General features: G+C 65.8%; 1 protein-coding gene across 2 annotated transcripts in view; it reads left to right on the forward strand.

Annotated features, from left to right (window-relative positions):
* Positions 1-115: 115 nt before the first annotated feature.
* KCNIP2 (potassium voltage-gated channel interacting protein 2) overlaps positions 116-14,295 on the forward strand; it is a 28,040-nt gene continuing 13,860 nt past the window's right edge. The window contains exon 1 of one of the 2 annotated variants that reach the window (XM_032190892.1): positions 116-359. In XM_032190892.1, coding sequence (XP_032046783.1) covers positions 287-359 — 73 coding nt within the window. In that variant the 5' untranslated portion in view covers positions 116-286. The remainder of the gene's footprint in view (positions 360-14,295) is intronic. The other variant, XM_032190893.1, reaches the window with a different exon arrangement.

Consider the following 14,295-nt stretch of genomic DNA (forward strand, 5'->3'; position numbering starts at 1 on the left):
GCGGGGCCGGGCCGGCGGCTCCCGGGAGGAGGCGGGGAAGGACGGGAGGGAGGGGGCGGCCGTGCCCAGCCCCGGCGGCGGCGGCGGCGCGCTCCTGCGAGCCGTGCCGAGCCGTGCCGAGCCGTGCCGAGCTCCCGGCTCCGCTGGCCCCTTCCCGCAGCCGCCGGGAGCGGCGGGGCGGGGGGAGGCGGCGGCGGCGGCGGCTCCGGGGGGGTGTCCCCCACCCCCTGCCCGGCGGCGGAGCCCGTGCGCCCCGTCGCGGATCCCCCCGACCCCGGCCAAGAAGATGCGGAGCAAAAGCAGGAAGGAGAGCCTGTCCGACTCCCGGGACCTGGACGGCTCCTACGACCAGCTGACGGGTGAGTGCAGCCCCCGGGGAAGGTGCAGCAGCCGCTCGGGGACCACGACCACCCCGGGTTTCCCCCCTTGCCCCCAGCCCCCGTTCCCAGCGCGCTTCCAGCCCCGGCCCCTGCCCGCCCTGCTTCGCCGCACGCCTCGCCCCGGGGGTGGAGGGTGGTGGTGACCCCCGTGCTGGAGGAAGGGGGCAGCCCCCGTCCTGGGTGCCCCAAAGGAGGGTCGTGGCCCTGCGGAGGGAAAGGGTTTGTCCCCATGGCGTGTAGGGGTGCTTGGAGCCCTTTTGGCTGCCCCCAAGCCCGCATCGCCGCCCGGGACAGCAGGGTTTGGTGCTGGGCCCTCTCCAAAATGCCCCAGACCCCACAGCAGCACCCCAGCAGTAGGGTCCCATAGGGACAGAGGTGTCCCCAACCCAGAAAATCCCCCAGCAGCTCCGCAGCCCGCTCTCTCCTCCACCAGGCACCCGGTGCTCCCCGGGGACGATCACAGCCTCCCACTGGGGCAGAGCACCCGAGCTGGGCTGGCTGTGGGGCAGGGAGAGGCCAGATATGACCCATCCACAACCCTACAGCATCCCCCCCCCCAATCCTCTGCCCCCAACAGGGAATTGCCCCGCTTCCCACGCAGCACCGCAACCTCCCTGCCTCGCACCTCGTGCCCTGCTGTCCGGTAGCTGGGCTGGATTCGTGGCTCCCCTCCTTCCCCACGTGCTCTCCACGGATCCGGCCGAGCCCCATCCCCTTGTAGGGTGCCAGCAGCTGGGAAATGGGGCAGCAGCTTCCCCCCTTGCTTTCGGGGCCCACGGCAGAGCCCAGCCTCTCCGTGGCCAGCGCAGTCGGGTGCCCTCGTGCCGCAGGCAGCGGGTGTGCACACAGGGAGATCCCCATCCCCGGGGTGCTTTTCTGGCCGTGGTCTGCTGCGGGTTTCAGGCTTTGCTTTGGAGCTTCAGGGAGGCAGTGGCAGCAGGGCAGGACCCCCCACGCCGCTTTTCCCAGCAGCTCCGCGCATGGGAGCTGCCGCTCGCTGCCTGCACGAGCGTGCTGCAGGGAAGGATATTTTTGAGCTGTGTAGGAACTTGGAACCCACACACAACTTTCGGTTTCTCCGGTAACTTTAAAATGCCCATATGGGCTTAAATCAAACCCAGGGTTAAAAATAAATTCCAGTCTCTCCGAGACCTTTTTCCGCCCGGGTTTGCCTCCGAGCGAGGTGTGCAGCAGGGACCTGGGCAGGGGAGAGCCGTGCCCGCTGCTGCGGGGCTGCCGGGGAGCAGGGCTGGAAGCAGCTGTCCCCTTTCACAGCGAGGCATGGGGAAGGCACACGCCACCCACGTGCCATCGCTGTCCGGTCCCCCTGCGGTGGCTTTTTGGTGCTGGCTGGACGTGCCGAGGCTGTCCCTGCCTGGAGAGAAAAGTTGTTTTTCTCCTAGAAAGAGCGTAGAAGTGATGCAGGCAGGAGAGGGGACGCAGCCTGAGCTTTGGGCAGGGTTTAATAGCTCGAGCCCCCGCCTGCTACCCTGGCCTGGGCTCTCTGGTTCCCCCCAGGGATGCAGGGAGGAGCCCCTGGGGCTGTAGCAAAGCCCCAGGGTGGAGGTGGCAGCCCCAGCGTGGGCTCGGTGTCCCCCTGGTGTTTGGTGTCTCAGCCCCGTTTGGGGACCAGAATGAGCGCTCTGGGGTTTTCCTGCAGCCCCCAGCTCCAGCAGGGTCCGGGGACATCTGCAGTGCGAGCTGTGAACCGAGAGATGATTTTGATGTCAGACCTGACACGAGATGTCCCCACGGCAGCTCCAGCGCCTGCTGCTGCTGCAGACGGGGCCGGCAGCTGGTCCCCAACCCCCCCCAAAACAGGGGCGAGGGTGACAAGGTCCCCGTTTACACACAAATACAGAAGGGCTAGACATACAAACAGGAGAGGGGATAAAGGCAAGAAGGGCCCCCCCAGCTGCAGAAACCCCCAGCGGCTCACGGGGATTTTTGTTTTAGATCTCAAGAGCTGCTGGCAACCCGGCTGCACCCACAGCATCGCCGTGCCCGGTGCCGGTGGCAGCACGGGGGCTGCACGTGGCCGTGGGTGGGAGAGGCCAGGGCGGGCGTGCAAGCCGTGGGGAGAGGGGGCTGAGCGGGGGCCGTGCGCCCGCCGGGGCGTTGAGGAGAGAAAAGCTGAAGGGCTCCGCCGGTAGGAAATTAAAGCGGTCCATTTCGGGGCGAGTTAGATGACGCCAGCGAGAAATAAAAGCCATCCATAAATTACATTATTCCTCCAGCCCTCTAATGACAGCGGCGATTAGCGCGCGGGCAGAGCCCCGAGCCCGTGTCTTGGGACTGCTCCGGCCATGGCGCTCGGTGCAGGAGAGATGGGACCCGAGGGCCGCCCTGCCCTGAGGACCGGAGGTAAATTCCCTGAGGAATAGAGGGTCCTGGAGGGGGCTTTTCCTCCTGGCTGATGCTCCAGGAGGAGCAGGGATGGGTGTCCACGGGTTCCACGTCACCCCGTGGGGCGAGCCTTTCCCCGCCGTGTCCTGCGAGCGCCGGCGTGGGGTCCACACCAGGCACCTTGCGGCTCGGTGGAAGGGCGAGGGATTCACCTGCAGGGCAGCTGGCCCCGCAGGGGCGGGCAGGAGGGTTTGCTTTTCCTCCTTGCTTTTTTTTTTTTTCCCTCCCGTAGCGTTTCGGGGCGCCGAGCAACAGCTTTGCTCCACCCCGAAGGCAGCCGCAGCGCTAGCAGCGGGTGAGCAATTGCTATAGAGACCAGCCGCAGAGCTTTGGGATCCTCCTGGGGTGCCACGGAGGGGTGGGCACTCCACAGCTCTGGCACTTCTCGGAGCCCCCGTGAGAGGAGAAGTGCGCGTCCCGGCACAGGGAATGGCCGAGGGTCTTTTAAGGCATCTCCCAGCCTAAAACTCACACCCGCAAGGGGGATGGTGTCAGCTCTGCTGTCCCGCTTAGAGGCGTGGAGGGGGTGCTGGGACAGCCCGGCTGGGAGCGAGGGCAGGATGTGAGCGTGGTTGGCAGCTCGTGTGCCGTGCCTGTGTGCGTGCCGAGCTCCCGGGATGGGGACGGGATGGGGAGAGCCCCTGAGAGCACCTGAAAACTCCTTTTCTCGCCCGCTTGCCAGCACACGAGCACCCTGGGTGCGCAGCCATCCCGCTCTGCCCTACCCACACGTGCCGGCTGCCTGCAGCCCCCTGGCCACACGACGGTTGTGCCCTGCTCCTCGCACAAGCACCCAAGTCCTTCCCCGTGGGATCCGAGCCTGCTGCCCATCCCCTGCTGCCCCCCAGCCCACCTCCTCCCCCTGCTGCTGCTGCCACCCCCTGCGCCCACCCCTCCGCTTGCCGCTGCTGCTCCGCTGCCTGGCGGTGAGGCTGGGCTGGAAGCCGGGCTGTCCCCAAATCCAGGTCCCCGATGTCCCCGGGAAATCCTTGGTTGGGGTGGGGAACAGCGAGAAATGGGCTCCCACCGGGGTGGGGGCTCCCGTGGGGTCCCCCTGTGCCAAACGTCCCCGCAGATGCTGCACCTTCCCAGGGCCATGGGAGCGTTGCCTGACCGCCTCGTCTGTCTGCTGCCTCCCTCCCTCCGGCGCCTGTCCCCCCCTGCCTCGGTCCTCTTTGCTGTCCTGGCTTGTTCACAGCTCCTCCACGCCGAGGGATTGCCTCTCGTGGGGCTCGGTGGCCCTTCCTAAATGGATGCTGAGCCCCTGGGGGGGCTCTGATGGCGGGGAGGTGGGGCGGTGACCCCCAGCAGCTGGGGCAGAGGTGGGCACTGGGGGCGATGCTGCCATGGCCAGGCTGGATTTTGGCAGTGGAGGGGCCCAAACTGCTCCTTGAGCATCACGTCTCGTGGTGTGGGACACGATGAGGGGCCACCACGGGCTGTGCCAGGTCCAAACAGAGCCTTTGCCTCGTGATTTGGGCACCAGGCGGTGACACCAGCCCGCAGGACAGCGGAGACCCCGTTAGCGGAGCCACCCCTCACCCCCCCTTCCCTCGCTGGCTCCGCTCATTAGCGGTGTTTTCATTAGGAGAAGTGGTTTGGTTTCGTTTAAGCCAAATTGCTGTGCTTGGGAGATGATAAATCCATCTGCTGGCAAATCGCTCTCCCGCCGCCGGCACGGATCCCGGCCCCGGGCTTTAATCGTGCCGCAGATGAATGAGCCTCCGGCGAAATGAATCTCCCTGCCCTGCCCGGGGGGGCTGCGCGGGCAGCCCCGACACCACGGTGAGGGGCTCCAGCTTGGGCTGGGGGGATCAAAATCCCCTGCTAAGGGGTTGCTGAGCCCCCAGGGTGGGTTTTGCTTGAAATCGGCTCATTTGGAGAGAGCCCAGCAGGGTGGGAGTCGGGGCAGGAGGGCGGCCTCATTCTCCATGAGCTGCTGGGGGCCAGGGGGTCGGCACCTTCAGCGTCTCTGAATTTTGGTCTCTCCAAACGTTTCTCCTCTGGTGTGGGCAGTGCCCGTGGGCTGGGGTGCCCTAGGTGTGCGGGGCTGTGCGTGCACCTCCTGGGCTCATCTCTGTCTGTTCTTTCATCCACCCCCAGCCCCATTTTGGCAGGAGCTGCCCAGTTTCTCGACCTGCCGGGTCAGGAATCCCCGGCTCTGGCACAGCACTGGCACCGCTGCTGCAGCTCGGTGTCCCCATCCACGCTGCTCCCGCTCCCCCATTTGGGGACACTGGGGCTGCTGTGGCTGCCTGCAAGCAGAGGGTGCTCGGGGGAGCAGAGGAGACACAGCAGGGTGGTTTTGGTCAGGATACCCCATGCCACATCCCCTCGGCCCCATTGCAAGATGATGTGAGGCTGGCAGGACCCGTCACTGAACCTCCCTGGTGCAGAACGGGGCCTCCTGCTCCTGTCTCCCTTACCTGCCCCTTCCCATCCCCAAACCACGCACCCATGGGTGCCCCCCAGACCCCATAGGAGCCAGGGACACCCTCACCTGCTCTCACCCAGTCGCTGCAGCGGGGTGAGATGAGAACCAGCCCGCTCCCTAACAAGATTAGGCGGATGAGCCGCTGCTCCTGGCCCCCCTGGATAATTGCTTCTTCCTAGATTGCGTTTTGAAAAATTGCTTCGCTTACGGAAAGCCCCCGGAGCAATAATCCACCCAGCTCTCCATCACCACAGGATTCCCCCTGGGGACACGGTGGCAGTGTGCTGACCCCCTCTGCGCGTCCCCTGGTGTCCCCAGGAGGTGTGTGGCCGGGCTGGCCGGCCCTCGGTGGCTCTCGAGTTGCTCCGGGAGGAAATCCTACAAACCACGGTGGGCAGCCGCCCGTCCTGGTGTGCTCCGGGGGGCACACGGGTGGGCACAGCCCCCCCAGCTCTGCGCACACCTGCGGGGACCCCAGAGGGGCGGACGCTGGGGCTGGGATTTGGGGTCACACCTGGGGCTCACGCCTCGCAGCGAGGTGTGCCGTGACACCCTGTGGCTGACCCCGATGTCCCTCGGGGATCTCCCAAACCTCTGCCGGGCGCTGCCACCAGCCCTCGGACCCCTGGGGACCCCACCGCAGCGGCGGAGCCCAGCCCCGCAGCACCGGTGCTGACCCGAGCACATTTCCCCGGCGCGTCTCCCCTCGGCGGTGCGAAGTGAGTCACTGCCAGGCTCCAGGAATCACTCATGTCAGCTCCCCCTCTGCCGCAAAGTCATTAATGCGAGCGGAATAATTCGTTGCGTAACTCGGAGGCTGGGCGCCAGCGCTGCTCCGGGGGTGACGCCCGCCCGGCTCCCCCCTGTGCCCCCCGGGGTCGGGATGGGAGCGGACAGCGAGGTGCCACCGTCCCCTGGGACCATCCCGGCCCCGCTGGGGTCACGGCCCCGTGGGCGCACGGGGCCGGCAGCGATGCTGGCAGCTCCCCGGGAGGTTTTCCCCAAAGGGCCAAGTCCTGCCCTATTGCTCAGTGCTTGTTCTTCCTCGTGTGGCTCCTTCAAGGGGCTCTGTGGGGACAAGGAGTGTCCCCCCTTTGGTTTTGGTGTGCGTGCTGCTGCCCTGGCTGGAGGTGCTCTCCCTCATAGGGTCAGACCTGTTCCCTTCCAGCACAGGGAGCGGGGAGAAGGGCAGGGAACAACTCGGTCCCTAAAAAACCTCATAGAGGGTGCCCCCCTGCCCCTCCCAGGGTTAATTTCCTTCTATCCCATACTCAGCCAGGCATTCATCTGAGGGTGCTGCGATGGGAGATGGGGAGCCTGAGAGGGCTGGGCTGAGGGCAGCAGGGTTTAGCGAGGATTTAGGGAGGTGGCTGGGGGCTGCGCGGGGGCCAGCGGTGTGGGACGGGCAGGAGGGAGGTGGCCGTGTCCCTGCAGTCCCCTGGGGGGGTTTGGGGCCTAGAGGGAGGTGACGGTGCCCAGGATTTAAAAGAAACCCATTGGAAACCCCAAATGGAAATGGTCGGGATGCCCAAGGGGCACGGGGACCCGGGGACCCCCCAGCCCCGAGACGCCGCGCGGCTCCCTCCCCGCTGTTTGTTTCCTCCGCCCGCCCTGCTGTAATTACAGCCCGCTGTCACTCTCCTGTAATACATCTTGGCTTTTATCACTGCTTAATTAAATAACCCTGGGGAAGTGAGGGGCCGTTAACCCCTCGTGTGCCGGCACGAACAACCCCGTGGTGCTGGGGAGGTGGCACGGGGCGGGCAGAGGGGCACGGGGGGGGGGCGCAGCCGAATGAGGGTACCCCCGTGTCTGTGCTAGATAAGAAGTGCTGGTATTTGTTGTTTGGGGTCAGCGGGGGTGTTTCAGTGGGGCAGCTGATCACAGACCTTGGTGGGATGCCGGAGGACTCATGGGGTGATCAAGGTGCAGGCGGGCGCGTGCTGTGGGGTGGGAAAGGATGTACAGGCTGGGGAGCTGGCAAACCTCTCCGAAATCCTGGGAGCCACCTCCGACCACAATTAGCTGCTGCTAACGAGACATTGGGCTTGGAAATGCGAAATCTGGGGATGGTGAGATTTTGGGGATGCTTTGTGGCAGGGTGCTGTGGGCTGGGGGGGTTCACAGATGAGCGGGGCGAGGAGAGCAGGGGGCGACCTGCAGCTTTGGGGTGCCGGTGCCTCTCCTCCTCCTGCTGCTGCAGCAGCTGAGCGCTGCCAAGCCCTCATCCCGGATTTGCAGCCCTGACTTTGAGGCTTTGCACAGATCAAAGCCTGGGGGGCATCTCTCATCTCGGCTTACCTGGGCCCTGCGTGCCCCCAGCTCGGGGTGCGGGGGGGATTTGGAGGCAGTGCTGGCAGCCGGAGGCTGCTGGCTAAATCCAGCCGAGCCTCTCGCTCCGTGGGAGCCTCGGCAAATCGTCCCTCGAGCCCAGGCAGCGATGGTACAAATCTGCTGCTAATTAGACTTGAAAGTCCTCCCGTGAGCTCAGGCGCGGGATGGATATTTGGTTATTAACAGATTTATTTCTGAGCCTCTCGGCAGGTCTGGCACCGGGAGGCTGAGCTCTCCCCGGGCACGCTCGCTCCTCTCAGGGGTGCCTGGGGGCTCCTGGGGACGGGGTGGCTGCTCAGCCCCCTCTGCTTATTTTTGGGGTGTCCCAGCAAGGTGGGGACAAGGAGGGTGCTGGAGCAGAGGGGTTTGCTCTGTCATTGCGGGTCTGCTGTCTGGGGGACCCAAGGGGAGCCCTCCTTTATTTTAGGGGGTGTCCAGCCGTGCGTCTGCTCCCCCCTGGTGCTGATCCATCCCTCACCTGGCTGCGGGGCTGGGAGCTCCTCACCCTTGTGCCGAGGCTGGAAACCAGGCCCGTGTTTTTCTCACCAGGGCTGGAGGGAGCTGAGCACCACGGCACCCCCCGGGAGAGCATCCCTCCCTGCGGCGGAGGCAGGCAAACAGAGACCGTAGCACTGCTTCTGAAACAACCCAAAATAGCTTTCCTGTCCCCAAAACGTCACTTTAACACGGCATATGCTGAGGGCCCCCCCTGGGGCTTGCAGCAGGCTGAGCGCGTGCCCTGGAGGTGCCCTGTGGCCAGGGGGGCTGAGCCTGCCCTTGGGGCAGGAGCAGGCAGGGGGTGAGGGTTGGCACGGGGGGCATCAATCCCAAGTGTTTGGGGTTGAGGCTGAAAAAAGCCCCCCCTGGATCCCCCCCAGGCAGGATGTCACCCATCGGGGGTGTCAGGCCAGCTGGGGGGCTGCTGGTGTGGGGACATCAAGGGGGGAGAGCTGTGGGTTGGGGTCTTGGCCCCATCTCCAGCATCCCTCCCTGCTGCATCTCCGGGAACAGGGAACAGGGAGCAGGCCCCTTGCTGCAGCACCCGGGTTATTCATAGCAGCAAACACTCCCCGTGCCTTCAAGCCGAGTCCGTTTGGGGGAGATCCCTGCCTTTTGAAGACTGTTTTCCCTCCCTGGGATCCCTGGGGCACCTTATCTCGCTCTCCCAGCTGTGCAGCCGCTGCGTGCTGGCGCTCCCGGTGCTGCACCGAGGGGGCCATGCTGCCAGCCCACGGACACCCACGGGACCCACGTGCCTGGGAGGCGAGGTGACATCCCCGGCACCTCTGTCCCTGCCGTCCCCACCTCCCGTCACCCCCCCGAGCTGGCGCTGATTGCACGGAAATGAGCCCGGTGCCGTCTCCCGTTTATCGGAGCACAACCTGTGTGTAATCGCACGGGGCTTGCTGATTTGGCTCTGGCAGGTTTGGGGACAGGGTGGGGGCTGTAACGAGGCGCTGCTCCCATCCCTGTGGCCAAGCTGAGATTTATTTTTTTTCCCCAGTCTGCTCAGGTGAGGTTTGGAGAGGGCAGGGAAGGCTCTGGGGGCATGGAAAGTGTGGGGTGCTGTGCCGGGGGTGGAAACCCTACTGACCTCCGTGGGGTGGGTGGGCATCCAAGGGGCAAAATGAGCCCCACTGCTGCTCTTTTGGGATTAGGAGATGCTGCAGCTGTGCTATTTGAGGGTCTTGGGGTGGTCTCGGGGTGCACCCATGGCTGGGGATGATGGAGCCAGCCCGCCCCGTCCCCTCCTCCCCGGGTGCAATGAATTATTCACAGCCCGCAGGCGGGGGTGCCGCAGCCCGCCCGTGTGCTGCGGAGCACAGAGAGCTTTTCTGTGTAAATCCTTGAAATATTTAGCAGAACTGGCTTAAAAATACAGCCTGGGAGGAGCCTTGGTGTAACCTGGGGGCTGGGACGGGAGCAGCTCAGCTCCCGTGGGCCGGTGATGCCCCGGTGATGGATGCCCCGGCGTGCTGCTCGGGGGGCTTTGGCTCGAGCTGCTGGTGGAGCTGCTGTCTGTCTGTCCAACCACTCGTCTTTGGGTCCTTCTGGACACGTCCCCAGCCCCAGTCTTGTGCCACCAGTGCCAGGCTGCTGCCCCATCTCCCGCTGCGTGCCAGCCACGGGCAGGATGGCATTTGGGGCCAGCAGCCTCAGGGCTGGGCTCCTTCCCTGGCAGCGCCTCCCCGAGCAGCCGGATCACACCACATGCATTTTTTAACAAGCTCCAGCAGCTGGGAACGAGCCGAGCTGTCACGGCAGGTCTCTGATCAAAGCCAGACATGCTGTGGCAGCCCACGGGAGGGTGGCCCTGCACGCCACCCCTCTCCATCACACGGGGATGCGTTACGGGGCGTTTACCCTGGCACAGCAGCTCGGGACGCAGCACGTGTGCTGCCCCTGCACCCCTGGGGGCAGCGGGATGTCCACCCCGCTCCGTGCCCTGCTCAGCTCCCTCCTGTCCCCGTTGCATCCCCGGATCAGGGGACAGGCCCACCAAAGGGCCCCTGCAGCTTGTGGTGCACGATTTCCTCCACGAGCACCTGCTGAACCCCCGGGCTGTGACGGCGCATCCCATGTCAGATGCGCTGCAAATCCTGCCTGCTAATAGCTATGCAAATTACCTCATTAGCCGCCTTATTTATTTCCTCCGGCATCGTGGCATCGTGTTTTCGGCGCTTCCCTGCCTCCCGGAGGCTGCAGGTCCCCAGGGCTGGGAGGAGGCAGCGTGGCCAGGGCTGGAGGGACACCCCGACGTGGTGCTGTTGGGGACCGGGGGCTGGAGTCGTGCCCCTCCTCATCCCTTTTGCCCCAGTTCTGGGGTGGCTCTCTGCCACCTGAGAGCATTTCCCAGGGGTGTTCCCATGCCCACGGCACCGTGACAGTGGGATGGGCATTGCCTGGGCACAAGGGACCCCATAAAAGTGCCAGCCCTACATACCTTGCCCCAGCCACCCCATGGGCTTGTCTGCATCGCGCCGCCTGCCAGCGCCGTGTCTGCTCCCCCCGCTGCTCTTTACCTTTGATTCCCCCCCTCTTTTTGCGGCTGTGCCGATGAATATTTCATGGCAGGGAAGCAGCACAAATTCCCCCGGCTGCTCCCTGCCCCCAGTCCTCTCCTGGCAGCCCCCAGCCCCACAGCCACGGCCTGGGGAAGCTTGGGCGGGGGACCGTGGTGCGTGTCCCCTCCCCGGCAGAGCTGTCACCGTCCCTGCAGGGGACTGCCAGCAGCGCCGTGGCCATATATCCACGCACACGTGGCTGACACATCCGCACACGTCCCCTGCTGTCCCCCGTGTGCCACCAGGCAGCTGAACGAGCCCTGTCCCCAGCTCACCTCCCCGTGGCCTGGTTCTGCGCTGTGCGGGGGCTCCTCTTAGCGTCAGGCGGCAGCAGCAGCACGGTGCCACCGCACGGCCTGTGTCACCCCACGGGCTTTGTCACCCCCATGGGCTCTGTCACCCCGCTGGGCTCTGTCACCCCACAGGTGGCACAGGGTGGCCCCGTGGCTTTGCTGCTCTCCTGGGCGGGTGGCAGGCGGTGTCCCCGCTGCCAGCCCGGGGACCGTGCGCTCGGAGGGAGCTGGTGGATGGGAACCGGGGGGGAGCTGCTGTGGGGCTCCTTCCTTGCAACCCCCCTGCTGCATGTGGGGTGAGGAGGGGACAGTCCCCAGGCTCAGCCCAGGGCGTCCCTACAAGCTTCTGCCTGCTGTCATTGCACGAGGCCCCCCTGGAGAGCCGAGGGCTGAACCACAGGGGTGATGCTCTTTGGGAATCCCTCTCCAGTTCCAGACTGGTTTAGCACCCAAGGGTGCTGGTGGGGCAGCCAGGGCTGGGGGGTGACATCGGTGCCGGGCTCTTCTCCCCATCCGTGTCCCCAAGGCCACCGTGGGGTGCTCTGTGCATGCAGTTTTGGGGCACCTGTCCCACATGGACATCAGGGCGCGCAGGATGGTGCTGGCATCGCCCACCTCCTGCGGACCTGCTCCCAAGGAGCGGGGTGATGGATTTGGGATTTATCTGCCAACTTTGCTGCTGTCGTGTCCTGTGGGCTCTGGCACCCTCCTGTGGCTGTTTGCCACCTCTCCAGTGTCCCACAGTTTTTTTTGGGTGCTGGGCACCACAGGCGAGGACAAGGGTCCGGGCACCCTGAGCTGTCCCCGTGGGGTGTCAGGAGGGGACTGGGCACCGCTGGCGGCCCAAATTTTCGAGCTTTTGGCTGACAGGGGCAGGATGCCCCTTCTTTTGGGGAGCAGGGGGTGAAATTACCCCATACCAACCCTGGGGGGGCTCCTGCCCTGCCCCTTAGGGCTCCTGGCAGGGACTGGGCACCCTGGCTGTGCCTGGCCGGCTCGTGCCTGCGCACCCTTTCCGTCTCCAAGGGAGCAGAAGCTATAATTTCCATCAAGTCCCTTTTTCTTCGCTTCCTCCCCCATTAATAAGAGATGAAGCTCATGAGATAATAGAGCCGGGATGGACGCGGAGCTGCCGTCCTGCTGGCACGGGGTGTGGAAGCGATGCGGAGCGGGGAACTGCAGCTGGGGAAATGGGGCTCGGGGAAGGGACGTGCTTGCCAGGAGGCACGGAGCATCTCGGGCTGGCTCTGGGAGCTGGGAAATCCCACTGCTGCCACGCGCCAGACTCTCTCCTGGCTCTGACACACCATGCAAACCAGCAGCTCGCTGCCAGCCCCAGCTTTGGAGCGAGCAGCTCTGAGTCCGGGCAGCGTGGGAGCCTGAATCCTCTTTTTCCCATCCTTGCACCTCCTCTCCTTCGCTGTGTGGAGCCCACTGGAGGTACCCGGAGATGCAGGATGCTCGCCGTGAGGGATGCCTGGGGATGTGGGATGCTCGCCGTGCTGGATGGATGATCCTTGGGGATGTAGGATGCTCGCTGTGCCGGACAGATGATGCCTGGGGATGCAGGATGCTCTCGGCACCTGGTGCCAGGAGCAGAGGGCTGACACCCAAGGATGCAGGACGCTCTCAGCGCTGGATGGGTGATGCCCAGGGATGCAGGACGCTCTCCGTTTCAGCTCCCCTCCGGAAGGAGCATCCTTTGGAGAGAGGCAGCCCCGGGATGCAGCAGTGCCTCATTGGCCAGCGGGACCTGTGGAGCCTGCGGGTTGCCATACCAACCTGCCTCGGCTCTCGGGGTGAGCTGGTGCCAAGGGGCGGACCACGAGCCGGGGGCAAGCCGGGGCTCTGCCAGCCGGGAGGTGCCCGCCTGCCTCTCCCCGAGGCTCCCCAGCCCCGAGCATCCCCCGGCTGCTGCTCCCCACCTCTCCCCGCAACCCTTTTTGCAGAGGGGGCAGCGGGCTGGCACGGCTCCGGGGGTCTCACCCTGGCACCCCGCTGCCTGCCCTGCAGCTGAGGCTGAGCTTCGGTGCACCTCCGCCTGGGGAGAGCCATCCCTGGTGGCTTTTTGGCTGGCAGCCCGGCCTCACGGGACCATCCCGGCACAAAACTTCCCGGCTGCCTGCCTGCCACCCGGGAGCAGGGCCTGGAGGCTGCCGCGCTGCCGCTGCCCTCCCCGCAGGGCTGCTGCACCCGCCGCTGATGCCCACGGGCTCGCTGCGGGCTGGGAAGGCTCCGTCCTGCCCCGGGCATCGCCGGGCGCTCGGAGGAGCCAGGGGCTGTTTGGTGGCCGGGTTTTGGGGGGTTGAGGCCGGGTCCCTCCCCAGCGCTGCGAGCTGGAGCCATGAGCCAGTGCCAGCAGCGCTGCAAGAGGCAGCTGGGCCGGGTGATCCGCTCCTTCTACCAGTTCGTCACCGGGACCCTCTCCCAAGGTAGGTGCCGCCCTGGGGGCTGGGGGCTCTGTGCTGCGGGAGGGGGGCTCCGTGGGGTTGTGTCTGTGGGGTTATTTGGGGAGGGGGGCGTTTGGGTGCTGAGAGATTCAGCCCCAAGGCAGGGGGGTCGCAGCGTGCTCGATGGGGAGCAAGGCGAATGATGCTTGAAGGGGTGATGAGAGCCCCCGGAGGTCCCCTGTGGACTTGGGGTGCCAGGAATATTTTAGCTGGGGAGGGGACACGTCCATCGCAGCCGGCGTGCCCCTCCCTGATGCCCCTCCGGGCTGCAGGAGGAGCCCTGGGTGTGCGCAGAGCTGGGGCAGGGACACAGCCCTGGTGCCCTGGTCCTGCCCCTCCGCCCTGGGATGCCACCTGGCCCTGGGGACAGAGCCGTGTGCCCCTCAGTGGGATGGCACAGCCGTGGCAGGACCCGCAGCCCTCCCTGAGCCCCCTCTGCTGCCAAACCCCCCGTCCCACCCCATGTCTGGTCAGGGCCAGGAGCCACCTCCTAACTGCTGTGGGCACAGCTCGGGGAGGTCGTGGTGTGCCTGTGTGTGCTGGGACCCCGGGGACAACGGCAGCCCCTGCTTTGGGGCCAAGCCCTGCGTGGCTTTTGGGGTGCGTGCGGAGCAGGAGCCGCCCTCGTGCCCAGGATGCCCAGGAGCTGGGAGCACAGGGAAGGCCTTGCTGGGCCAACGTGGCCACGTCACTGCTTGGAACAGGGCTGGCACTCGTGTCACCTTCCCCAGGAGCCAGGCTGCCCACAGGAATCCTGCTGGGCTCCATCCCCTCCTCATCCGCCTCTCTCCCGGCCCCTGGGGCACGGGGAGGGTGGGGGCACCCGTGGTGCTGTGCTGGGGGCTGGTGGCAGGGCTGTGGGGACACGGGGGTGCCATCTCCCATCTGAGCCGTGCCCAGGTGCTGTGCCACCCGCTGTCCTTTTGTCCCAGC

The sequence above is a fragment of the Aythya fuligula genome, chromosome 7 (genome assembly GCF_009819795.1).
Source record: "Aythya fuligula isolate bAytFul2 chromosome 7, bAytFul2.pri, whole genome shotgun sequence".
Taxonomy (NCBI): domain Eukaryota; kingdom Metazoa; phylum Chordata; class Aves; order Anseriformes; family Anatidae; genus Aythya; species Aythya fuligula.